Source organism: Enhydra lutris, unplaced genomic scaffold, assembly GCF_002288905.1.
Source record: "Enhydra lutris kenyoni isolate GAN:26980312 unplaced genomic scaffold, ASM228890v2 scaffoldscaffold1, whole genome shotgun sequence".
NCBI classification, from domain to species: domain Eukaryota; kingdom Metazoa; phylum Chordata; class Mammalia; order Carnivora; family Mustelidae; genus Enhydra; species Enhydra lutris.
The window spans coordinates 41549445-41574025 of NW_019154085.1; the positions used below are offsets into that span (position 1 = coordinate 41549445).

The 24581-nt window shown below is 46.0% G+C and overlaps 1 protein-coding gene across 1 annotated transcript in view; it reads left to right on the top strand.

Moving 5' to 3' along the window:
• Positions 1 to 24581, top strand: part of LOC111144051 (transient receptor potential cation channel subfamily M member 8) — a 71927-nt gene that overhangs the window by 22967 nt on the left and 24379 nt on the right. Inside the window, exons 8-16 of the mRNA XM_022498134.1 lie at positions 813 to 1010; positions 6110 to 6212; positions 7307 to 7425; positions 11137 to 11427; positions 13178 to 13273; positions 14101 to 14230; positions 15992 to 16137; positions 18457 to 18569; positions 18974 to 19190. Coding sequence (XP_022353842.1) covers positions 813 to 1010; positions 6110 to 6212; positions 7307 to 7425; positions 11137 to 11427; positions 13178 to 13273; positions 14101 to 14230; positions 15992 to 16137; positions 18457 to 18569; positions 18974 to 19190 — 1413 coding nt within the window. The remainder of the gene's footprint in view (positions 1 to 812; positions 1011 to 6109; positions 6213 to 7306; positions 7426 to 11136; positions 11428 to 13177; positions 13274 to 14100; positions 14231 to 15991; positions 16138 to 18456; positions 18570 to 18973; positions 19191 to 24581) is intronic.

Genomic DNA, 24581 nt, shown 5'->3' on the forward strand with positions numbered 1-24581 from the left:
ATTTAAAATTCTTAAGACTTAGAATAGCTTCTGTGGTTTTGTAAAGGAAATAATAAAAATGTGGTGTGTATATATCTGGGAAACAAATTTTTTTTATTTTTTTTTTAAAGATTTTATTTATTTATTTGACAGAGAGATAGAGAGCACAAGTAAGCAGAGCGGCAGGCAGAGGGAGAGAGAGAAGCAGGCTCTCTGCTAAGCAGGGAGCCCGACACGGGGCTCGATCCCAGGACCCTGGAATCATGACCTGAGCCGAAGGCAGCTGCTTAACCAACTGAGCCACCCAGGCGCCCCCTGGGAAACAAATTTAATTTTATTCTCTTTTCATAAAAAGGGCAAGGAAAATTATTTGGGAATTATAAGGGATATACATGTCAACATATGTGGCTACTGCTTTGAAGGTATTTTCATACTTTAAAAGTATGAATACTGATAACCTCTGTCAGATAAGCTGTCAACGATAATATTGAATACCATTTTAGGACTTGTAATGCATATCTATGATGTCAGTATTTGGAATGATCGATTTTATATATATCGATATTTTAAGCACTTTTTTATTGAGAACTTAAGCTCATCACATGTGTCCTTATTATAGGAATTAGTATTAGCACAGGCTAAAATACAACTGGCTTATGTTGCTCATTTATAGACAGTTGCAAACATTTGGTTTGCTTCTGATTCATATAAAACCCCAGAAGGAAAAGTGCAGAGATGTGTCAAGGTATCTGGTTGACCAGCCTGGTTCCGGGTGCGTTCCACTGGTCATCAGTGTGTCTTCCGTCTGGCCAACTCTGTCTCCCTTCTTCCAGGCCATCAACACCTCCATCAAAAGTAAAATCCCCTGTGTGGTGGTGGAGGGCTCAGGGCAGATTGCAGACGTGATCGCGAGCCTGGTGGAGGTGGAGGATGCCCTGACGTCATCCGTGGTCAAGGAAAAGCTGGTGCGCTTCTTACCCCGCACGGTGTCCCGGCTGCCCGAGGAGGAGACTGAGAGTTGGATCAAATGGGTGAGCTATAGGAGGCTTCTGGGGGCTGAGAAGAAGATAACCAAGTTCATGGGGAGGGGGGAAGTGTTAAGAGTTCGACTCTGCTAGAGTTACAGCTCTTTTGTCCATTCTTAGTGACACTGAAGCGATACTCTGGCCCAAAGTAGGTTTCTTGTTGGACATTGCAGCTCATGTAAGTTAAATAACTCGCCAAGTCTCCATACCTGGTGGGGGGTAGCATTGAGGGTTCAAACTCAGGCCTGTTTGCAAAGCTGGTAATTCTTTTACACCATGACTTCAACAAACGTTTAGCTTCTAAATGTTGGTGTGTCAGTGGAGCCAAGGAAGGAGATTCTTGGCAATGTTTTACAACTGCAGATGCTAAACTGAGTCTACATCCATCAGAGAAGTGGTTACTACAGAATAATTGCCTTTCTAAATTCACTGGCCCAAGATTCAACTCAGAATCTCTCACCTTCCTCATCAGATCATGTAAGAAACATGTACTTATCAGAATCTCTATTACACTTCTTATGGTTAAGCCTATAGAACTATGTTGACATGGTACCATAGCTTCTAACTACTCTGTTTCGTGAATGCTGTTGACTTGAACTGCCTTCCACTTCCTTCACTACTTAGTTCATTAGAAAGCCCACATTAATATCAGTGGGTGTGTTTCCATCAGCTCATTCTAGAATGGCCTTCAATGTTTGGGTATTTCTTAGGAGTATGTGCTGCCGTTTGGGAATTTTTGGAGAAAGAAAATAACAGACTATAGACAATGGGAGAGTTATTTAAGTCATAGAGCCCATTTCGTCATGAGAGCTCAAGGTTGAATATAGTATAAAAAATATTCTTTAACTAGACTGGCACTTCAACAGTATTTAGTTGTGAAAGCACCTCAAAATGTCCAGTGCAGCAAACCGAAACCCTGGTATAGTGAAGGTAGTCTTGTTCGTGGTAGCCTCTGCCATTGTTTAAGGCAAGCCTGGATGAATCAAAGCCTTGTAAATAATGAGGAAAATCAACCCAGCCTTCTAGGCCACTCAGTTCTCTGGCAAATAAACACACAGTGGGGGCTCTACTGGTCTTAATTAACTTCAGATGAATGGACAGTTAGCTGATAATCTGGGTGAGGTGCAGTGGGGTCGAAGGGATCAGGAAGGAAGTCCTTCCTGGATTAAGCCTTATTACCTAGAATTTAGAATTTAAAAATTCAGATGCATCTTCTTCCAGAGTCAGTGTTGGTGCTAAATGATGGCCTACCCCACAAATGCTTATATGATATTCCTACTGGAATAATTGCATTTCCCAGATTTTACTAAAAATGTAAAGCTGGGGATTTTATATGGAAGTTCATTCTAGGATTTTCTTGTATCTTGGCCAAGTCCAGTTGAAAGACAGACATAAGAATCAGGCAAATAGAGATCAGATTTTATCAGCTTCATTGAGGATGAAGGCAAAGTTGACAGATGTGGCTTAGGGGTATAGTCATAATGGGCTTCCTTGTGCTGAGCCCCAGAATGAGACAGACGAGCCCACCCAGACAGAGGCAGCCATGGATAGAGACTGCCTCCCCCGAGGCTAGGTATGTGGCTGATAGCAGACCAGAGTACTAACACTCTGCAAGGAGCAGATCCCAATGAAGAAGCAGGAAAGGGCTGGCTGGCCAGGCAAATGAAAGCTACCTATTAGACATGTCACTCCCCCACCAAGTAGGAGGAAGTGAAAGGGTGGAGGATATCCAGGGGCTTGGTTCGGATGGAGGCTGCTCTGCATGGAAATATGTGGATAAGGAATAGGAGTCCTCCCTCCCCAAAGTGGTATACAGTTTTGATTCTCCACATACGGAGACCTTAATGTCTGAGTCAATTCCAAACATTTCAGCAGAGAATCCCAGAGACATTGTGTGTTGAGCACAGTGCTCAGGGTGCTTTCCCGCGATGTATGGGAGGAATTCAGTGGTTGGTTCAAGGAGACCCACAGAAGAAGAAATAGACAACTCTTAGCTTACCCACCCAGGATGGCCCTGAGTCCTCTCCAGTGGCTTTCCTCTCACTCATGCAAGTTGGCTTGAAGAGTCTGAGTCAGGTCATGTCCAAAGAACAGAGGCCATCTAATGGGCCCCCTTAATGAGGGATTTTGATTTCTGCTTTCAGAAAACTATTACAGAAATCTGGAACAGGCTAAAAATCAGATGCATTTCACTTATCCTTTCTGGGATTTATACCTCATTCATATTCATATCTAATATGCTAATGATCCATCATAATTATAATCATGTCAGAAGACATCCATTAATAATAAAAATTAGTCTGGCACTTTAATTATGCACTTATATGAAGGTTTGCAATTGGTACAGGTTTTCCAAAAGACCAAGCTCAAGAGAAGAATTATTAATTAATGAATGTATATATCCAGTCAGATATTAATTGAGCACCCCCCCAAGGCTAATTATGGGTGATTTCACTGATCTTCTGGACAACCAACCCCAAACTCTGAACTCACGGTTTTTTGACCTTTCCAGGGAACCCAGTTTATCTCTCCACTGGGATTATGCTTTCTCTTTCTACTAGTTCACCCAAAGTTGTTCACCTGTGCCTAGTCCTCACCTTCTCAAGAACTTGAACCTCCGTAGTATCCCAACCTATCAGTCAGTCTAGATACCATTCATTTATGTCAAACTGTTTCATCTACTCATTTATTCAGTTGATATTTATTGAGCATATACCATATGCCAGGTTCTGGGATAGGCATTTCAGAAAGAACAGTATACATGATAGGAAGAGTCCTATCCTCATAGAGAAAACAGAAATTGGAAAAAAAAGGTTTAAGTTGAATGATTACAGTATATAGCATTGTATAATATCAAACTGAAATGAGTATGCTAAAGAAAGGTAGGATGGATTCTGAAGGTATTCTTAGAGGAGGTGATGTGGGATCTGAAGGCTGGGTAGTCAGTGGGGTGAGGACTGGGATTGTAATATTGAGAACAGCATGTGCAAACGTCCTGAGGTGTGAGGCAAGCATGGCCTACCTGAGGCCCTGGAATAAGTCAGTGAAGGTAGAAGTTTTTGAGTGAAAGCTGGAGAGCTATGAGGGGCCAGGCCATGCAGCTGTTTGAACACTGTTTCGAGGTTTGGGTCTTGTTTAAATGGAATGGGAAGTCACTAAAAGGTTGAAACAGAATGAAGATGTGGTGAGTTGTGTTCAGGAAAACTCATACTGGCTGCAGTGCAGGGATAGGGCTGAAGGAGGAAAGAGGGAGGTGTCAGGGTGGGAGACCAGATAGGGTTCCCTAAAACTGTCCCTGGGTCCCATCAATTCACTCTGTATCCACATTCACTTTCTCCTTCTTCTTTTTTGTTTGGAAGGAAAACCTCCTCTATGCTGCCCACCCTCACTTGTGCCCAGACTCTTGGGACATGGACCCCTCTTACCAGTCGTCCCTTCCCTTCCCTTCCTTTCCCTTCCCTTCCCTTCCCTTCCCTTCCCTTCCCTTCCCTTCCTTTCCTTTCCTTCTTCTTCTCTCCACACCTCCCCTCCCCTCTCCTTTTCCTTTCCCTTTCCTTTCCTTTCTTTTTTTTTTTAAATAAAGATTTTACTTATTTATTTGAGAGACAGAGTGAGAGAGAGAGCATGTGCACAAGTGCAGGGGAGAAGCAGAGAGACACTCAGACTCCCTACCAAGCAGGGAGCCTGATGTGGGGTTGGATGCAGGGCTGGATGCCGCTTGATGCTAGGCTGGAGCCCAGGACCCCAGGGTGACAGCTTGAGCCAAACACAGAATGCTTAACTGACTAAGCCACCAGGCGCCCCACCACCCACTGCCTGTCATTTCTAGTTGGACCCCTTTCCTTCTGCTTGAACTAGGGCTGCCCACATGGAGAGAGGACCCTTCCCTTCACACTCCCCCTCCCGCTGCCCTCACTGTGCATCCTGTGGTTTTCCTTTATTTCCTGGTCACTCCTGAACGCTGCATCCACGAACGAAAGTCTCCAGCACTGCCTTCCCAGGAGAATGCAGACTGAACGGTCCCTCCTAACATTCAAATCCAAGGTCTTATCTGCTGCATGGCTTCCAGGCTTCCACCCTCCCACCCTGGCCCAAGACCTCTGTCCCCCTGCCCAGGCGAGACTCTCTGTAGTTCCAGATCCTTGTTTTCAAATGTTGCTGGGCCCCTATCCCCGACCTGGAGCCCAGTTAACCAAAACCAGGCTGGCAACCTCCTCTAGAGGAGCTCTGTCTCAGTAAGCTCTGGCCAAGCTCAATGACATCTGAAGCCTTGGGATCAGCTTTTAAAAAATGAAATATTACAGAAATATCACAAAGGATAACAACAAGTTCCTTATTTCTTTGTCTAGTCACCAAGTCCTCTTGGCTATTGTTTGCACTGGAATTCTCCTTCCCACGGGTTAAGCCCTTCTGACCACACTTGGATGGTTTCTGTGGCTTTCTGTTGTTCTTTTCTCCTTTATTCACTCATTCAAAAATTGAGTGCCTACCATGTGCCTGGCTTGGTGACACGTGTGTGCTTGTGTACACACACACACACACACACACACACACTCTCATGCACTCTCACTCATGCACATGCACACATGCACACACATACATAAGCACACTCACTCATGCACACACACATGCATCCTCACACATGCACACTCTCCCATTCATATGCACACTCACACTCACACACGCATACTCACATGCAAACACACATATGCATGCACATACTCATACATGCACAACTCACATACATATGCACACTCACTCACACACACACACTCACAAACACACACTCACTCACACATGCACACACACATGCACTTACACTCACCCCAGTCCCTGAGTCTCAGCTCTTCAATAGGAACTTTTTCTCACGTGTTGCACTTGTTCAACCAGTACTTTGTTCTCGTTGTGGCTAAGGACTTATTATTCCAATTCAGAGCTTCGGCGCTATGGGCACAGGCACCGTAGGTGGGGGGGGGGGGTCTGGATCACCCCTATAGGCAGTCTTCAAAAAAGAATGGAATAAAAGATTCTTCACCAAAAGAGAGGTGTTTTTGCTCCTTATGCCTGAAATCAATTGCCTAACTGGGCTTTTTAAATCTTGCCAGCTCAAAGAAATTCTTGAAAGTTCTCACCTATTAACAGTTATTAAAATGGAAGAAGCTGGGGATGAAATTGTGAGCAATGCTATTTCCTATGCTTTGTATAAAGGTGAGTAAAAATAGCTCCTCTGGAAGTTTTAGCTTTGTGTTGCTTTCTGTGGCTTCTAATGGCCTACATTTATTTTTCGAACAGCTTTATTGAAATATAATCTCGTACTTAATTTTGGTTATCACGGATTGGAAGCCAGAATAACTACGAGTGGCCTGCTGAGTTAACCTCCTTCGTTGAATGTATTTAATAGAACAAGAATTTTTATGTCATTAAAATACTAGCCAAATATAATCCCAGCACTCTCCAAAGTGCTGTCTTTAACAGTTTTTTAAAATTTCATCTGAGTCTCAGGAGGTGAAAAAAGCTATGATAGGCCTTTGTCCTAGGGTTTCACGTATATGTGCATCCATGCACACACCTTCACACAAATAATTTTGCATTCAGTTTCAGGAATTTACGTTTCCTGAAGCTTATGAATGAACCTGTTTTGAAATTCTCATCTGTGATCTTTGCTGTGTTAGAAATCCATCAAGGTGGAGGTTACCCGAAGTAAATTGATCCTTGGCAAAGACCATGTAGAGTCAAGCCACCTGATTAGTATACGTAAGGTATGCAGACTAGGGTAAAGGAACTAGGAAATGTGATTTAAGCATTAACTATTTATTAGAATTATTCTTATTGCATTTGCCAGAAATCTGGTTGTAAGTGTATTTATTAAAAAGGGATTGTATTTGTAGAGATATATAGATACAGAATATATTTGCTCTGGAAAAGACAATAGAACATTTTTATAATATGGCTCATTATTTCATAGACTCAGATAGAGTTATATAAGTCTGATATGGTCCTTAAAATGCAACATTCATGGAATTTGAATCTATGGAAAATATCAACATAACACAATTGCACCATTAGGGTATGAAATGGAAAGATATTATTATGGTTTGAGTTGATCTTCATTATATGCTTTAGGATATGCAGAATATGGACAAGAGTGAGTAAAATAAAGAATATGTAGAAGAATGAGTAAAATGACAGTTCTGAATGTCTGATTCGAAGGGAATGTGCTTAGAATCTGCCTTACAAGTGGCCATGGGATGGTTCCGACTCTTTTTTCTGCTGAGCTGCTTTTTTCCCCTGTCCTCCTACAGCCTTTAGCACCAATGAACAAGATAAGGATAACTGGAATGGGCAGCTGAAGCTTCTGCTGGAGTGGAACCAACTGGACCTCGCCAGTGACGAGATCTTCACCAATGACCGCCGATGGGAGGTAAAAAAAGCTCTCCTGGGTTAGACCTGTGTCAGGTCTGACTCACTTCTTCCTAGGTCTTCAATACCAGATCTTGCAGAGGACTGTCCCCTCTGGTGCCAACTGTCACTTTCCTCATCCGTAGTATATATAGGACATTCGCATGGACTTAGCATGTTTGTAGTCAAGGGATAATAACAAAAGAACTCATGGAAGAGAATGTCAGTCCACTAACGCCATCCAGCGTTCACAGCCCATGGTCCCAACATGAGAGGTGCTTCTCCATCTGGGTGCAGAGGTACAGACCCCCTCCTTGGAGCGGATGGGGACAACTTATGGGGACAATATGGACACGATGGCTGAAAGGGGTTTATCAGAAGTAGTTCGACTACTTCTAGACAAGACAGCAGTGCTCATTTTGCTCCCTGCCCCATCTCCACAGCCAACCAGTGATAAAAGCGTTGTCAGCAGTGAGATTCGTAAGGGAAAAGTAGAACTTCAGTGAAGACACACAGTGAATGTCTTAGAGCTAGAGACTCTAGACTCTTGGCCAGACAATCACCTCCAATATGGAAATTGTATTTTCTGATAAAGTTATGTGTTTTTTCCAGTAGACTGATTCTTTTTACTTTTAATTTGATCAGAGGTATATAGCACAGCATTTTTTAGCAGTGTCTTCTTGTGTACAGCTCAAGTAAAATCAGCCTTAGGAGCTCTGTTCAGTAGTAAGAATTACAACCTGTCACCCTGGGATCTGTGAGGCTGTATGGTGCTTTGTCTTCTACTCTTTTAGATCAGTCTAAGTCATCAGTGGGCAGTGAGAATCTATTTAATTTTATATGTGTATGTGAAGGTCGGAAAGTTCGTGTATCTCATGATGTTCATTCTGAATATGAGGCTCAGAAAAACACTTTTAGGCCCATCGTTGCAGAATCAGATGAAGACTTAGTTTATATGACTACGTTACCAATTTTAATAATGTAATGCAAATAAAGTAATGGTGTATGGATTTTTAAATTATTCATTCCCTTAGCAAACATTATGTTGTGTTTGGTCTTTGTGGTAGAATGAACCCTATTGCATGCTGCAAGGCTTTAGTAAGTAGAGAGAGGGTAGAATTATAAGTAGATCGAGTTAATTGATTTGTAAATTAATCCTTGTGTGTGAGATCTTCTATTTAAGTAAGGTCAGGTAGTGCAAATAAACATAAACTTAAGCATATATTGAATGGTACATCTAATTGTATTAACTCTACTGAAGATCAGTGTAAAGGGCATAATGGCTAAGAGAACAGACTGCAGATCCAGCCCCTCTGCATGACTTAGCCTCTGCAAGTCACTTTTCCTCTCCGTACCCCAATTTCCCCATAGGTGGTGTGTTGGAGTCAGCTCATACTGGCGTGCACGAGCTGACTGCTAAGGATTCAGAGATTTTATGAGTCAGTTGTTAAATACAGTCATTCTAAAAAATTAAATTATATAAACTCAGAATTAAATTTTTAAACTTAAAAACAAAGGCAAGAAATAGTCAAAATGCATCACTTTCTAATTATTTTACAACATTTGCTACTACGCATGCTCTGGAAGTTATTTATATCTGTTGTATCTTCATGCTGGAAATACCAGCCAATGAAGTGGGTGCTTCCCCAGGTCTGTTCCTAATTCTGCATTCAGTGAGGTCACACTGGTGGCTGAAAACGGGGCACAGTGGGAGCATTTGCACCACAGGAATTGGCAGGTATCACAAATCAGGGCTTATGATCTTCTCCCAGAGATGCGGTTGTTAAACATGTACCCGCACACCACCGCTCGTCTGAGAACGGAGGTGATGGTTGTAGAATCAGGGCATTACCTTTCTGATTGGGCTGTTAGAATGATTATCAGATCATGTTTCTGAAGCGCTTAGGACATTGGCACATATGAAACACTCTGTAAGTGTTTGTTGAAAAACAGGTAAAAGCCTTTGAAACCATGGCGATATTTGTGTAAGCTTTTACAGTGCACGAAGCAGGTTCGTGGTGTTAGCTTACTTGCCCCTCCCATACCAACCCATAGCAGGGATGATCTCATTCTGCTGGTTAATAATCCAGGCCTCCCTGGGTACCAGCGGATCAAGAGCTACTGATATTTTTTGGAAGGCCTTCTCTGACCTCAAATCTCTGCAAAGACCTTGACCTGTGTTAGCTCTTTCACCCCGGCAAGCGCCTGTGTTATTGACGAGCAAACTGAGGCTCGGAGACAGTCTTGTTCTAGGTCATGCATGTAGGTAATGGTAGAACCAGGATCCGGAAACCAAGATGTGTCTGACTGCAAAGCTTTTCTCTTTCCGCGTATGCCAGCGGTTCCCACCACCCAGACCGGTGGTGGTACGGGAATCACCTGGGAACTTGGGAGCAACACAAATTGTCAGACCTCATGTAAACTTGCTACAGCAGAAATTCTAAGAAGTCTCTGGCAACCTGTGTTTTAATAAGCCCTCCAGGTGACTGATTGAAGTTTGGGGCCCACTGCCCTGTCCAGTGTATGACCAACGGAAAGGCAAATGATCTAGAAGGATATGGGAAATGCTGGGCAATGGGACACTTGCCTTGAGGACTGGGGAGAAGGTGCAGCTCCCTTCTGCCACTGTGGGGCAGCCACCCCTTTCCTTTCCTACCCCACCTGGACGACAGTGTAGGGACTTACGAGACACTTGACAATTCCTGTCTAGGCAACGTGTGATCCCCAGGAGTTTATCGTGAGGCAGAAACAGTGCTGTCCTTAGCAGAGGATATTCACCGAAAGTGGGGGTCAGGCAAGCATCGGGAGTGGAGTGGGCTGTGTGGACAGTAATGAGGAGTGTGTGTGTGTGTGTGTGTGTGTGTGTGTGTGTGTGTGTGTGGAGTAATAGGGATTTTGGGGACTAGAGACTCCAGGTCCCAGAAGCAGCTGCCCTTTGGTTCTAGATGATGGTTGTCTGTGTTGTCAGGGTTTCTGGTTTTCCCTCCTAAATCGATGCTGGCTATGTGGGGATTTTTATGAACCTTCTAAGTGGTAATGTTGGCGACTGAACCCAACTCTGAGGTATATTTTGGAAGACGTGAAAGCTAGTGTAGCCTGTTGCCCACTCATTTGTGTCTGAGGTAAACACTAATCATCTTTAATAAGAGTCTCAATAAGCTCCTATGGGATAGGTTTATCAGGGAGCCCGGAAAGGGGAGGTAAAGATAAATAATACCCAAGTGTAACTGTCAAGGGTCCCAGTGACTGACTGCGATGTAACGTGACAGCCCTTGGCAGGGTGGTACATGACTGGAAGGAACAGCTCCCAAGGTGCAGAGTGAACAGGCTGGCCATCGGTTCACAGTCAGTGTCTACTGTAGACTTCAGAGAGATGGTGTGAGCCGCACTGTCCCGGGTGCTTCTTGCATGCCAGGCGCTGGGATGAATTACTGACCAACATTCTCCCCGAGTAATTATCTCTCCTCTACAGTAGCAGGAGGCCAGGTCACCTCCAAGCCCACATCTGGCTGACTTCAAAGACTCTGCCTTGCCACTTCCCTGTCTGTTTGAACTATGATCCAACATTGTGTCAGAGCTGTAAAGATAAAATTTATTCCCCAAACAGGATTAAAAGAGAAGTTGAAGTTACTCTTACTCTGTGGCTGGAAATGTGATGTGATTGAGAAAGAAAAGACTTTCTGTTTCCTTGGCTGGCCATGGGGTCTGAGTCTCCTCTCTGCTTTCTCCACAGTCTGCAGACCTTCAAGAAGTCATGTTCACGGCTCTTATAAAGGACAGGCCCAAGTTTGTCCGCCTCTTTCTGGAGAATGGATTGAACCTGCGGAAGTTTCTCACCAACGACGTCCTCACTGAACTCTTCTCCAACCACTTCAGCACCCTCGTCTACCGGAACCTGCAGATTGCCAAGAATTCATATAATGATGCCCTCCTCACATTTGTTTGGAAACTGGTGGCTAACTTTCGGAGAGGCTTTCGGAAGGAAGACAGAAGTAGCAGGGATGACATAGATGTAGAATTTCATGTATGTACCAGGGAGGGTTGTCTGCTTTTGAGTCTTCCCACAAAAAGTATCTTGACCTCCATCTTTCCCACTTCTTCCCTTATTGCCATAAAGTAGGTAGCATGTAGGCATTGTTAATTTTTGCTACTGCCTTTACTTAAGATAATGAGTCTACCTGGTGTGTAGTCAGATATCTTGCTCTAAGCTCTGTGCTATACTTCAAATTATTGTTGCGGTTTTTCTTAATTGCAAATCTCGGTGTGGCACACACACTTTCTGAAGGCATCTGACAAGGAAGAGGGACAAATGAATGGCTCCCTGTTCATGTCTCAGTCTTTTGGTGTCGGGTGTGATCAATTGCCCATGTAAAGGTCGGCCAAGTTTTCCTTTGTAGATAAAAGGGGTAGTGAATATTTTGAAAGGGATAATCCAGGTTTCCATCTGGGAGCCTGTTGTGGAGGTACAACCTGAATTCTTTCAGGTCTTTGTGTTTCAACCACTGGCAGGCCAAGTTTCCAAATGCCTGCTCCTGCAGCTCTTTGCTGAAGGTTTGTTCTGGTCGGAGTCCTGTCAATACCAGCAGTTGGTGTATAAATACCCCAGCTCCCTCCCCACTTGGAGGAGCTAATTCTGAGGCATGTGTTCTACACTGGCTCCCAGGATTCCCTGTGGTAGTAATCTCTAGTTACTGACAATGATGACTTGTTGATAACACACCCTTTCCACTGGTTCCTTCTTTTCCCATCTTCTTTTCTCACTATCCCATGGGTTTTCCTGAGATCACCCCTCAAATCAACTACATATCTCAAATTCTTGTTGCTTCTGTGAAAACTCAAATGAGGTCATTATCTCCTGTAATTTTAGGATTTTAATGCATGTATGTGGGTGCATTAAAAAAATTTAAATGCGTTAGTTGTTTGAAGGAATTGGAACTTTTTAGAAAAGCTTCTGTTTGACGCTATTTGTGTTAAAACCCTTTGCAGTATCCATAATTCTTCCTAAAGCATTTTGGATCTTGGTAAAACCTGTAGGGGAGTTTAAAAGGAATAGAGATGTTGTTTTCAATCTGAAAAGTTTCCATCAGAAGATAGGGAATTCTGAATAGCAGCTGTCGCATGTATGAGGAATCAAAAGTTTGAACAATGCTCCAAAGAAAGAAGCAAATTTTTACATTGTCATTATTGAACTTAAGCTGTAGGAAAGTTAGAATTTAGTTGGAGCGACTTTTTTTTTTTTAAGATTTTATTTATTTATTTAACAGAGATCACAAGTAGGCAGAGAGGCTGGCAGAGAGAGAGAGAGAGGAGGAAGCAGGCTCCCCACTGAGCAGAGAGCCCAATGCGGGGCTCTATCCCAGGACCCTGGGATCATGACCCTAGCTGAAGGCAGAGGCTTTAACCCACTGAGCCATGGGGGTGCCCTGGAGCGACTTTTTAAGATGAGAAACAGATTTATGTGATGAGAGGAATTCTTCAAACTTCCAGAAATTGTTTAGTTTTTAAATTGCTGTTGGCACATGTTTCTACCTTTTGTGACTTTCTGCCTAGTCATACGTTGTCTTTTATGACAGGTAAGAGATTTTTGTCAAATTATCCTACCCGGTAAGTTGCAGTGATGAAAATCACATCACTGTGCTGTTGAACTGGATTCCTATACTAAGCTTGGTGTGCTCCCTTGGGACATCCTGACACCTGCTTTCATTCCTATGCCAGTGCATCTACTAAGGGGATATTCTATTTGCATGCTGACCATGCACTCTAACTCCTTGCAGGACGTGTCTCCTATCACTCGGCACCCATTGCAAGCACTTTTCATCTGGGCCATTCTTCAGAACAAGAAGGAACTCTCCAAGGTCATTTGGGAGCAGGTAAATGTCTAGGCCTGTGCCAAATTTACCCCAAATGCTCTCTTCGTTGTGGCTGTTCTGACCTCAAAACTCACATGCCTAATCCAAGACATCATCAATAAAATAGGATGTCTTGTGTCAAGTGAATATGGTTGTGCCTCTGTTTCCATGTCAATGGAGGCGTGATTGAGAGGGGAGATCCCTGGAAGGTAGCTATGCTTGGTGAGCAACCCAGTAGGCACTTGCTTCTCAGGTGTGTGTATGTGTTTTCCAAGTGGAGACAGTTTTTAAGTTTAATTAAATTAATTTCTAAAAAAAATAAATAATTTCTAGCTCTATTGCGTTAGAGGTAGGAAGTAGGATTTGTATAAATTCTGCTTTGGGGAATGTATTGAAATTTTTTTCCTTGTGATTTAGCACATAATTGCTTATGTTCAGTTGGGTAGAAGCTACCTTCTCCATTATTAGAACATAAAGTTGGATATGGAGAATAGAGTTCATGAGCACAGTCTTACTAACTACATCATCAGCTCTCCCGTGTCCTCCACCACTCTTCCCCTCTTTGAGCTGCCACAGTTTGGTGCTAGGCAGTCAGGTCTCACTCTACCAACAACTCACAACATTTATCTTGATATTTTCTTTTTATATGCTAATTCCACATTCAAGACTGTATCTTCAGGGCCAAGATTGTCTTGTATACATTGCAAAGTTTATTCTGAATCATTATGAATGGTTCAGATTTCACCACTTCTTGCTTCTGCCAAGAGTTTGTCCTTGCCTGACATTAATGTTGACTTGACCACTTTAAGGAATTATGAATTAACTAACGTTATCCACCCATCTAAAAGACCAGGGGCTGCACTCTGGCAGCCCTGGGAGCCAGCAAGCTTCTGAAGACTCTGGCCAAGGTGAAGAATGACATCAATGCCGCAGGGGAGTCTGAGGAGCTGGCCAATGAGTATGAGACCCGTGCAGTTGGTGAGTCTCCAGGAATGGGCCACCACAGTGGGCGCCCACATGCACCTGTAGCACTCATAGGCCAGGAGGCAGAGGTCAGTGGCATGTCCAGGCTCCCCTCTCTGGCATGATTTAGGGGTTGCAGACCACATGATCACAGGTGTGCATGCTGTGGCAGAAGCCAAAGACCCCCTCAGCCGTGCCACTTACTGATGTTTCCAGGAATGGATGCAGGACAATGTGGGTGTCTCATCCCACAACCGCCAGGGCCACACACAGGCTAGGTCTAAGAAACTCAGCACCACAGTCTGGGGGCAGAGAAGGAGTGTTTTTGGATGCTTTTGAGAAACTATGACAGATCTGAGACTTTTTTGTTAAGATTTTATTTATTTATTTGGCAGGGAGAGACCCAGCAAGAGAGGGAACACAAGCAGGGAGAGTGGGGGAGGGAGAAGCAGGCTTCCTGCTGAGCAGGAGCTTGATGTGGGCCTTGATCCCAGGACCCCGGGATCATGACCTGAGCCAAAGGCAGATGCTTAACGACTGAGCCACCCAGGCGCCCCCAGATCTGAGATATTTACCTGTTAGTTAGATATCAAGTTAGCCTGTCTGTTTCATAGAGAGAAGACCCTACGCCACTGGGTCAGGGACACAGATGGTTTATTACCAAGGGTCCAGGCAGCAGTCAGAGCAGCATCTTGGGTTGGTTCCCCATGACTTCATTCCCCTGGAGTGACATGACTAAAGGCTTCTGTTGCCTGCCCTGCAGCTCCCCCAAAGTTTAGGAGACTTGGGGCTTCTCCTGGGGCTGCAGGTGACCCGCCCATGCTCCCTTCCAGGGCGTGATTGCTCGTTACCTGGAATGGGATGGGAGAGAGGCACTGCTAAGCATTGCCCTTCTGGAATGTCTGTCTTCTGTTTGCTGTTCAGTCATCCTTGAACAAAGCTCGTCAGTGCGGTTTGCCCAGAGGGTCCGGACCATGCAGGAGCGTGAGAAACTCAGAACAGTTGTTTCCTGGTGACAGAGAGTTTGGGCCTGCTAAGTTTTTCCTTTCTCACTTGGGAGTTTTCAGTTTGCAATGGGGCAAGCTGCAAAATGCACACAACTTTGTGGTCTCGTGTAATGAAAAAAAAAAAAAAAAGGCTCATGCGTTTGTCTTCTCTGTGTTGCCAAAAGGGTGTCCAATCACTTTTTAAAATATATTACATTTCAAAGATATTTTATTAATTTCTGATTAAACTCAGAAAATGGATCTCAAGTATTTTGACTTTTTAAAAAATTTCCCGGGAGGATTTATACTTCAATTTCTAGCATTAGGTCTCATGTGTAAGCACACCTTTAAAACAATAGGTCAGTGTTTCTTACACTTGTTGGTTGGTTGGTTCGCATGGTGCCTTATGAGGCAAAAAGCCCTCACCACAAGGCAGAGAATGTAAAGGAAGGGAGATCAGCTGCTCTGGGAAAGGAAGCAGCGGGTCTGCGTCTCTCCCCAGGCCTGAGCCCCACAAAAGGGGGGTAGCTCCCCGTGTTCCATGCAGCTCAATTCAGTGGGCACTTACAGACACCAGCAGCTATCAGGAGCTGCGTTGGGCGTGGTGTCCCCCAAAACCCCCTTTGTTCAGCGGAGGATGACGCCATGCCGGCATTCTCTATGCCTTTTAGAAACCAGGCTTTTCACCAAGTCAGGGCTGGGTCGTGGGGGCGGGGCAGGCCCAGTCTGTGTATTTGCCATCTCTGCCTCCGGCTTGGCTTCCCTCCCTCTGGTGGCTGTGTCCCCGCAGAGCTGTTCACAGAGTGCTACAGCAGCGACGAGGACCTGGCGGAGCAGCTGCTGGTGTACTCCTGTGAAGCCTGGGGCGGAAGCAACTGCTTAGAGCTGGCAGTGGAGGCCACGGACCAGCACTTCATCGCCCAGCCTGGGGTCCAGGTAAACGGCGTGCAGTCACCAAACATCACCTCCAGAGATGGGCCCTTTGCATCAGATGCTCTTTGTGGCATTGAACAAGAGAGTGCTAAAAGCAGACCTTCACCTCTGATAAAAGAACCGAAGAAGGGAAAATTGAGGGACGTTCCAGGAGATGGCAGCACATAGGCTTAGGTAGAGACCCTGGCTTCAAGAGACAGTGCAGGAGAAAGAGCATTCTTGGGGTTTCCACCAAGCACCCAGTAAGGCACTGTACTTAGGGGCTGGGTTGCTGGATCCCACACCTGGGGCTCAGTCCACTGTGTCTCCAGTTATGTGTGTGGTGATGGACCAAGGCACACAAGCTCTCTGAGCCTTAGTTCCCTTGTCTGTAAAGGAAGGGTTGCTGGGGGGTTTCGGGGAGATAGGATGTGATAGATGCAGCCCTTGACTTCAGTGCATTCTGTTATAGTTATTATGGGTAGTAATGGCACTAGAGGAACCAACATGAAATGGAGTAAAGCCAGCCCAGAGGTTTCCTCCACTGAGTTAAACTAACGGTGGTTTGCACTTGGTGTCTCAGCTTGCCGAGGGGAGTTTTTCCACCCATAATCCCGGTTGGAGGGGTCTGGTGTGAAGCGGGGAGGAGTAAGAAGATGTGGGTGGATTGACACTTATCTGTCACCACATGGTGTACGTGATTATGTTTTATCTTCATAGCATGTGTGGAAGTGGAGGTCATCTCATTTTACTGATAAGGACTCAGTTGTTCAGAGAGGTTCTGGAACATTCTCTAGGTTGCACTGCTAGGAAGGAGCAGAACTGAGATTTGGTTCCATGTTGATTGTTTTGTGGACTTCCCGTTACACCATGAAGCCAATAATCAGCGTGTTGAACTGAGGCTGGCTCTGGGATCAGGGTTGCCCGGAGGGCTGAGTTGGAGGCCAAGGAGGGCCACACTCTGCTCACAGCTCCTTTGGCCCCAAGCCCCATCGTGTTGGTGCCACAGAGCTTGGGGTCTGGGGAAGGCTGACTCTTGATCTTGTCCGAGCTTACCGGTCCCAGCGGTTTCAGCCAGATACCAATTCAATAATATTCAGAGAAATCTCATGGCCAGACACATAGGACCAGGGAGCTGGCTTCCTGGGTGCAGGCTACTGCCTGGGGTCAGGTGTCGCTGGTGGCTCTGGAACCCCAGCTAGGGGAGAGCCTCCTATGACTGGGGGCTAGTGATACCGCTTGATGTATTCCTCCATCTTGGCAGGAGAGAAGAGTGAGGAAGGCTGGGTATTACCTGTCTTTGTTTGGCTCCCCGAGAAGCAGGCCCCAAAGCGAGGATTTAAATTCTTTGTTGTGAAGGTGAGCCTAGGAAGTGCATGTGGGCGCTGGGGCAGTGAGAATGGTGAGGGAAGGAAGCAGACATGGGTGTGCTAAGTGTTGCCACTGTGCTCTGCAGGGCTCAAACCCATGGAGACTTCCTGGGACTGTATTGAACTTGTCGTGGTGTGGCAAGCAAGTTGGTGTTGACCCACCAAGAGCAGTTTGTCCTTTGTTGGGGCTGCCCCTCATGGGCCAAGCACATGCCTGGCCTCAGCAGCCTAGGCAGAGCCTGGCAGGCTCCCTGGAAGAAGCGGCTTCTGGGAGAGGGAAGGTCTGGTGTGGCACAGGGGCCCTACCTCTCCCAGCCAGTGCATCCACGCCAGTCCCCTTCCGACGAACAGAGCCGTTTCTGAGAGCTGTGTGTTTCTTTGATGTGGACGAGTCTATGCTCACCCTTTTGTGTTGCCATGAAGTGTGGGTCTCGGAGGTTTCTAATTCCCACCTTCGTGGGAGGCCCCATTCCATTTCTCCGGGGTTGGTGGTCTGGGAAGAGCGTTTTCCTGCATTTCAACTCCCGCTGATGTTGAGATGCCAGCTGTTGCCCTGTTCCTCTCACCTGTCGGCCTCCAGCAATGAGTCCTGGGGTTCCTGCAGGTAGCACTGGACGGGTGTGTGCATTTGCAATCAGCGAGGAGGAAGGAGCCAGAAAGACGCTTGTTTAAACTTACATAAGAAGAATTAGAGGTGGTTAAAATTCATGGCTTTAGGGAATTTGGCCTCATACAACCTCTATTTTAAAGTTCACAGAACCCAAGTTAGGAAAGGACTGAAAATCAAACAGACTTGTGAATGGTTTTATCATAGCCCCGTAGACTCCAGGTAACTAACACCAAAGGAGAAGACCTTAATTTGGAGGGTTATTTATTTTGAGGGGGTGCGAGGGCTGGGAAGAGAGGTTGCATACCATCCTGAATTTCATTGCATTAATAATGACCCATGTCCTTTATCTTTGTCTCCCTGTAGAATTTTCTTTCCAAGCAATGGTATGGAGAGATTTCCCGAGACACCAAGAACTGGAAGATTATCCTGTGTTTGTTTATTATCCCCTTGGTTGGCTGTGGCTTTGTATCCTTTAGGTATGAAACTGAGACACATGATTGTATGTGTAAGTGTGTGTGTGTGTGTGTGTGTGTGTGTGTGTGTACATGTTCTTATGTAGAGGGTTATAAAGCCTGGAATTTATGACATTCGTGAGAATCCCTACACAGTAGGGCTGGGGGTCTTTTCTGGCTTTTCCTGGTTTTGATTTTTAAATAGGTAGCGGTGGAGGTATGTCTTCAGTGTCCAAGGGAGAGCTTGGATTTGTTGGTCCTGGAAAGTCAGGGGCTGAGTTTTGGCCTGGTTGGTCTCAGAAGGCAGCTCTGGCTCCCCTGCCCCTGGCCGTGGGTCTGGATTCATCCATGTTCAGGAGGAGGACTGCAGATCCTGCAGGACATGATGCTCTAGAGGGCGATGACAGTGTTCTCACCTCTTGGTCCAGGAAGAAGCCCATCGACAAGCACAAGAAGATCCTTTGGTACTATGTGGCCTTCTTCACCTCCCCGTTTGTGGTCTTTGCCTGGAACGTGGTCTTCTACATTGCCTTCCTCCTGCTCTTTGCCTATGTGCTGCTCATGGATTTTCACTCCGTGCCACACTCCCCTGAGCTGGTCCTCTACGCACTGGTCTTTGTCCTGTTCTGTGATGAAGTGAGACAGGTAGGACAGTCCCCATGTGAGACACCTCCTTCTTTCCTCAGCAGGTGGCATCTCCCTAGAGCCAATGAGGAACAGAAGTTGCTTCTGAAGCTCCAAAGTCATGATTTTTCTAAAGTAAATGATGCCTTTTCAACATCTTAGCACTCTAGTGAGGTTTCTTAGCACCGAGCTCGCTCCTTGCTGATTCATGTTAATTGATGGAAATGAATTACTTCAGAATTGGGAATGGTGTTCAAAGAGAAGATGGACCTTGGACTGTAACCCACTCCTGCCATTACCATCACCAGGGGAGGTAGGGGAGCTGGGGTGGGGGGGGCGCTTTCAAGCTAAGAGCATCTTAATGCCCAGTGTGTCAGAGTGACAGTGTTGGAAAGTCATATAAGTCCCTGTGGATTTCAGGGAGTGTGTGTGAATTATTCATGGTGCTTTTCTGCAGTTTCTTTGGGATCTGCTTTTTTGGCAGTCTCTCCCTGCCATTGAACCCAAAACTTTAGCCCAGTCCTGGCACATAGCAGGTGCTCAGTTAGTCACTGTTAGAGGGATAAATGTTGAGAGTGAAGGATGATGCTGTCCCTAGAGCATTATGAAAAGTCATCCCAGAAGATCTTTTCAGACTCAGTGATTATTTGAGCACTGCTATTAGTGTCACTTTTGTTGTCCCTCCTGAGCCCAAATCCAACATCATACCCATTGCTGATGTTTACATGATACTATGACAGGTGTTATGAGAAATTTGGGTGGGGGAGGCACGGAATGCTGTACTTGACCTCACAGAGTCGCCGCGTAGTGTAGGAATCCTACATTGCTTTCAACTATCATGTCAAGTCTGATAGACTTTTTTTTTTGGCTTTCAGGGGCTGTGGATTGAGGATGGTTCTGATTTTTTTCCGTTCTCAGCAGGAGAGTGTCTTGATCAATTATCAATATGTGCGATAGTCAGGGGGCCTGGGAGGAGTCCTGGCACCAGTGCCCTGCATCTGCCTTCCCCTGCCAAGAAGGTGCAGATGGGGGATAGAGATGGCATAGAGGTGGAGGAAGAACAAGACAAATGACACAAGTCAGTGCTGAGCATGGACACATACGGGTTTTCTGTCTCCAGCAACTATCCCTCAGGGCAGGACCCTGCTGATGGGTGGAAGATTCTGTGACCTCCCATCAGCCTCTTGAGGACCCCACGTTCTGGCTCGTGAGGTCACAGCTCTATCTAGACACATGGCGGTTGGGACCCAGTGTTTGAATTTTGGGGGGTCCAGTTTGTCCCATAACCCTTCCATATAGTCTCTTTCTCCTGGCTGTCATCTTTTGCTAGTTCTCCTTTGATTTACTGTGTGTCAGCAGCCAAAGGGTGAAAATATCATGCTGGAGAGAAGAAAAGATGCAAGGAGATTCAACATTTAAAGCAGGAATGGGCCCAGGCCAATGTGAGGAAGTAAGGGAACAGCACCTTTTCTACTGGGACTCTCCTGAAAGCCATTGTAGGAACTGTCTCTGCACGAGGTCATGTGTGTTCCCTTCTCTTATCCTGGTGTGGCTGGGTTCTGAGATCTTATCTTCCTCCTTGTCCTCCATTTCCAAAGATGCAAAGAGAAAAAGACAACATTCCCAGTGCAGGTTTTGCAGAGGAAGGGAGTAAATGGTGAGGTTACAGGCTTTGTCAAGCTGGAGGGCGTGGAGCTCCGTTCTCTTTGGACTGGGGTGGGGGGCGGTTTCTTTCCGCTGAAGTATCCATCCTGTGGTGAGGCAGCTTCCAGAGCCTTGCTGGGCCTGTGGAAGCAGGTGGAGCTGGAGGGGTCCCCCAGGGGGTCATGCAGGACTCTGAGGGGTCCCTGGTGGCTTGAGTCACATGTCCCTGAGCTCTGTGGGCTTTTGTTCACGTTCCGGGGAGCAGTGTAGGATTCCAGGAGAGGCATGGAGTTTGTGGAGACTTGAGCAACACACCCCGTGGTTCTGGTTTCTTCACATCAGGTGACCAGCCCGACACCCTAAATGCAGTCACTGAGTAGAATCACATAACAGTGAAGTCATAGCCCAGGGTGGAAAGAAGCCACGGGTACTTATAAATAAGCAGGGAGAGAGACTGAGAGAAAGAGAGGGAATGGGACTGGGCACAGAAAAGCTGGCAGAAATTGCACATAGAAAGTATGGTAATAACTTACTTAATTTCTTTGATCGTTTGGTTCCTCATTCCTAAATGGGCATCTCCCTACTGTGAGAGATGATTGCAAGGAGCCCCGATGCCTTATGCGGTAACCTTGTGGGTCTAGTCCAGCACCAGCTCCTCTGGGTGGTCCTTTTGCATTTCTCCAGCTCCTCATGCATATGCTGCTGTTGCCCAGAAGTGAGTGGCATGGAAATGGCCTAATGCAGATGTTTATTTCTTACTCATATTTGACACTTCGGGGCTGGCACAAGGGAGGGTGTTGATGTACTTCTGGCAGGTGTGTGTATGTTTTTTAAGAAAAGAGCTGTTGAGCCAGGGTCTTCCTAATTCAGTCCCAGAGCTGTGCTGTGACTGGGAGCATGGAGGGAGCCACGATGGTGGCTTGTGAGGCCAGAGCAAGGGAGATGTGGGAAGAGGCTCGAGGTATCCTTTGGAGCTGATGCTGCTCTTGGTGGTTGCTTCCTGCAATGGGTGGTGAAAAAAAATTCTTTTCTTGCTTTTCCCCTTCCTCATTCATGCTCCCAGTGATTTCTCCATGAGTCTTGGGACTGACCCTGTCTCCCTCACTGCACTAAGGCTATGAGGTGAAAGTCCAGGTGTTGTTTGGTTCCTCCAGGCATCGAAAGAAGTCAGGTGATCTGGGGACAGGACTTATTCTGGGTTGCTTTAGAGGACAGAGCTTGGCCTGGATGGAAGATGCAGGGAGATGTGTCTTGGCATAAGCCAAACACTTCATTCATGCATTCCTTTTAATTATTTATTGAGTACCTACTAGGTGCCAGGCACTGTTCTAGACGCTGGTGATATAGCAATGAGCCAAACACACAAATACCTCTGTCCTTATGTAGCTTTCTCCCAGTTAACAGGGTCGGCAGGGTCATTTCTGGGAGCTTCCAAGGAGAGAACAGCACTGCACAATGAGTTGTGTGTTTACTGGGACGTTGGCCTAGAGGATTTGAAAGAGTGAACTTTGAAGTCTTAGGTCACAAACATCTCCATACAATGTTGTATGTACATTTAACTACTAAGTTATTTATTCAAAGGAGACTCAGGACAAGTGTATGTTGTTTGGAGAAGGACTCTGGGCAGGCAGTGTGAAGTGTTGCCTAGGAGCTGTGTACAGTGTTGCCCAGGTGTAGTGTGCAGTGTTGTCCAGGAGCCGTGTGAAGTGTTGCCCAAGTGCAGTGTGCAGTGTTGTCCAGGTGCCGTGTGCGGTGCTGCCCAGGTGCCGTGTGAAGTGTTGTCCAGGTGCCATGCGCAGTGTTGTCCAGGTGCCGTGTGCAGGGTTGTCCACGTGCAGTGCACAGTGTTGTCCAGGTGAGGTGCTCAGAGTTGTCCAGGTGCAGTGTACAGTGTTGCACAGAGCAGGGACATAGAGTAGAGTGACCAGTGGGCTGATGGGCAGCAATCCTGGGGAGGGAAGTGAGCTGCAGAGGTGCATGGGTAAGATAATGCACTTCCCAATCATTCCCGGGGGCCTGCCAGGTGGAGGTGAGGCCCACATGTTCTGGCTGAGTCTCTCTAGTCTGTCTACATTTACAGAGCGTGATGTGTGATGGGGAGGGTGAAAATGTAGGCATATAGCTTTAGGCAAATGTTTCTTCTCTTTAAACATTGTTTTGAACAGACCAGTTTAATTTAGCAGTCCTGTGTATTAAGGCAATGATATGGGAGCACCTTGGGCTGAGGGCTGGGAGAGAGGATCCAAGCCCAGCTCTGCTGTGGGAGAGCTGATCTTGCAGTCTGTGAGCCGGGCTGCGGGACAAGGCCTCCAAGATTCTCCTCCTTCAAGGAGTCTGACGCTCGGGGTCGCTGTTTCTCTTCCAGCTGTAGGCTCCAGTGGCTAGAATCCTCCCAGTTTGCTTTCCCCTGCTGACCTGGCGCTGTCTTACTGAACCTAACTCGCACTTGTCAGGAGAAAAAGAGACCTGAACAGAATGTTACCTGTTTTAGGTTATGTCTGGGTGTCACAAAGAATACTCTCCTAATGTTTCCTTCCATGGGGGCAGATGTAATAAACTAAGTTGAAATTTTCAACCAAGGCAGTCCATAAGTACAAATGTCCAGTAATCAAGTTGTGGATATTTATGTAACAGGAGACAAGTTCCACCATCCCTTTTTGGAAAGTGCGGTTCAGTCGTAAGGCTCATTGAATCCCCCAATCCTGAAAGATATGGTGAAATGAGTTTTTTGTATTTTATGAATATAGCCCATCTCTGTCATTCCATTCATAAAAAAGGCTTCTATTCATTAAAAAAAAAAAGTGCTTTCTCACTGCAGTGGTGCCTCCAAGCTCCAGAACTGATCTATTTAGGGTTTTTCCATCTCTCAGGCCAGGATTCTGAGAGGCTGAGCTGGGCTGGGGCTGCTGCTTGCCCTGTACGTATCTACCTCCCAGACCAGGGTTTTAGAGGGAACAGGTGGAAGGTAGGGCCTGTCCCACCTGCTCTCATTTTGCAGATGGTTCTTGGTGGGTAATCCGCGAGACTGGGACCACCTCAGTGGATGCTGAGGTGTGCTGACTCGGTTTTGGGACCCACCCATTCAGCGCTCCCACAGAGAAGTGTGGTCACCTTGGGGCTGGGAGATTTTATTTCCTTGGGGCTTGATTGCATAAGGCTCTCACCACGTTTGTCTACCAAAGCTGCTGTTTGCATTTATAAATGAAGAAAAGGAGATACTCCTTGAGGAATGGATGATGTTTCCTGAATCCCTTCCAAGTTTAAAGCTGTAGGATTTCTGTGGGTGGTAGTGAAGCAGCGGGATGCTGACAAGTTGAAACTCTCTGAGACGCAGAACCCGTGAGCCTGCCACTTGCTGGCTGTCTGCCTCAGGAAAGTTCCTTAGCTTTTGTTTCCCTATGCTTTATTTTTGGGGAAAGAATAGGAAACGTGCTATTTGAGTATCAGATGGACCCATAATGCTGAGTTCATTTAGTGAAATCAAAAGGATTGAGTTGATGACCCTTCTTGGCATTGGTTTCGTGCCTCGCACAAGGCAATATGCTGATTTCCTTACCTGAGCTTCCTTGGGTTTTGTCCTACTTCCCCTCCAGTCCTGACCACGTTTCATTTTAAGGATGTCTAATGACTACCTTTGCCCCAGGGCCAATAGCTTCCTTGAGAATCTGTGTTGCACTTAATCTGAGGTCCAGTGTGCCAGGAGCCTAGCACAGGTGTTTGGAATCCTGTGGGCTCTCAGTAAATGGACAGATGAACAAGAGGGTCAGA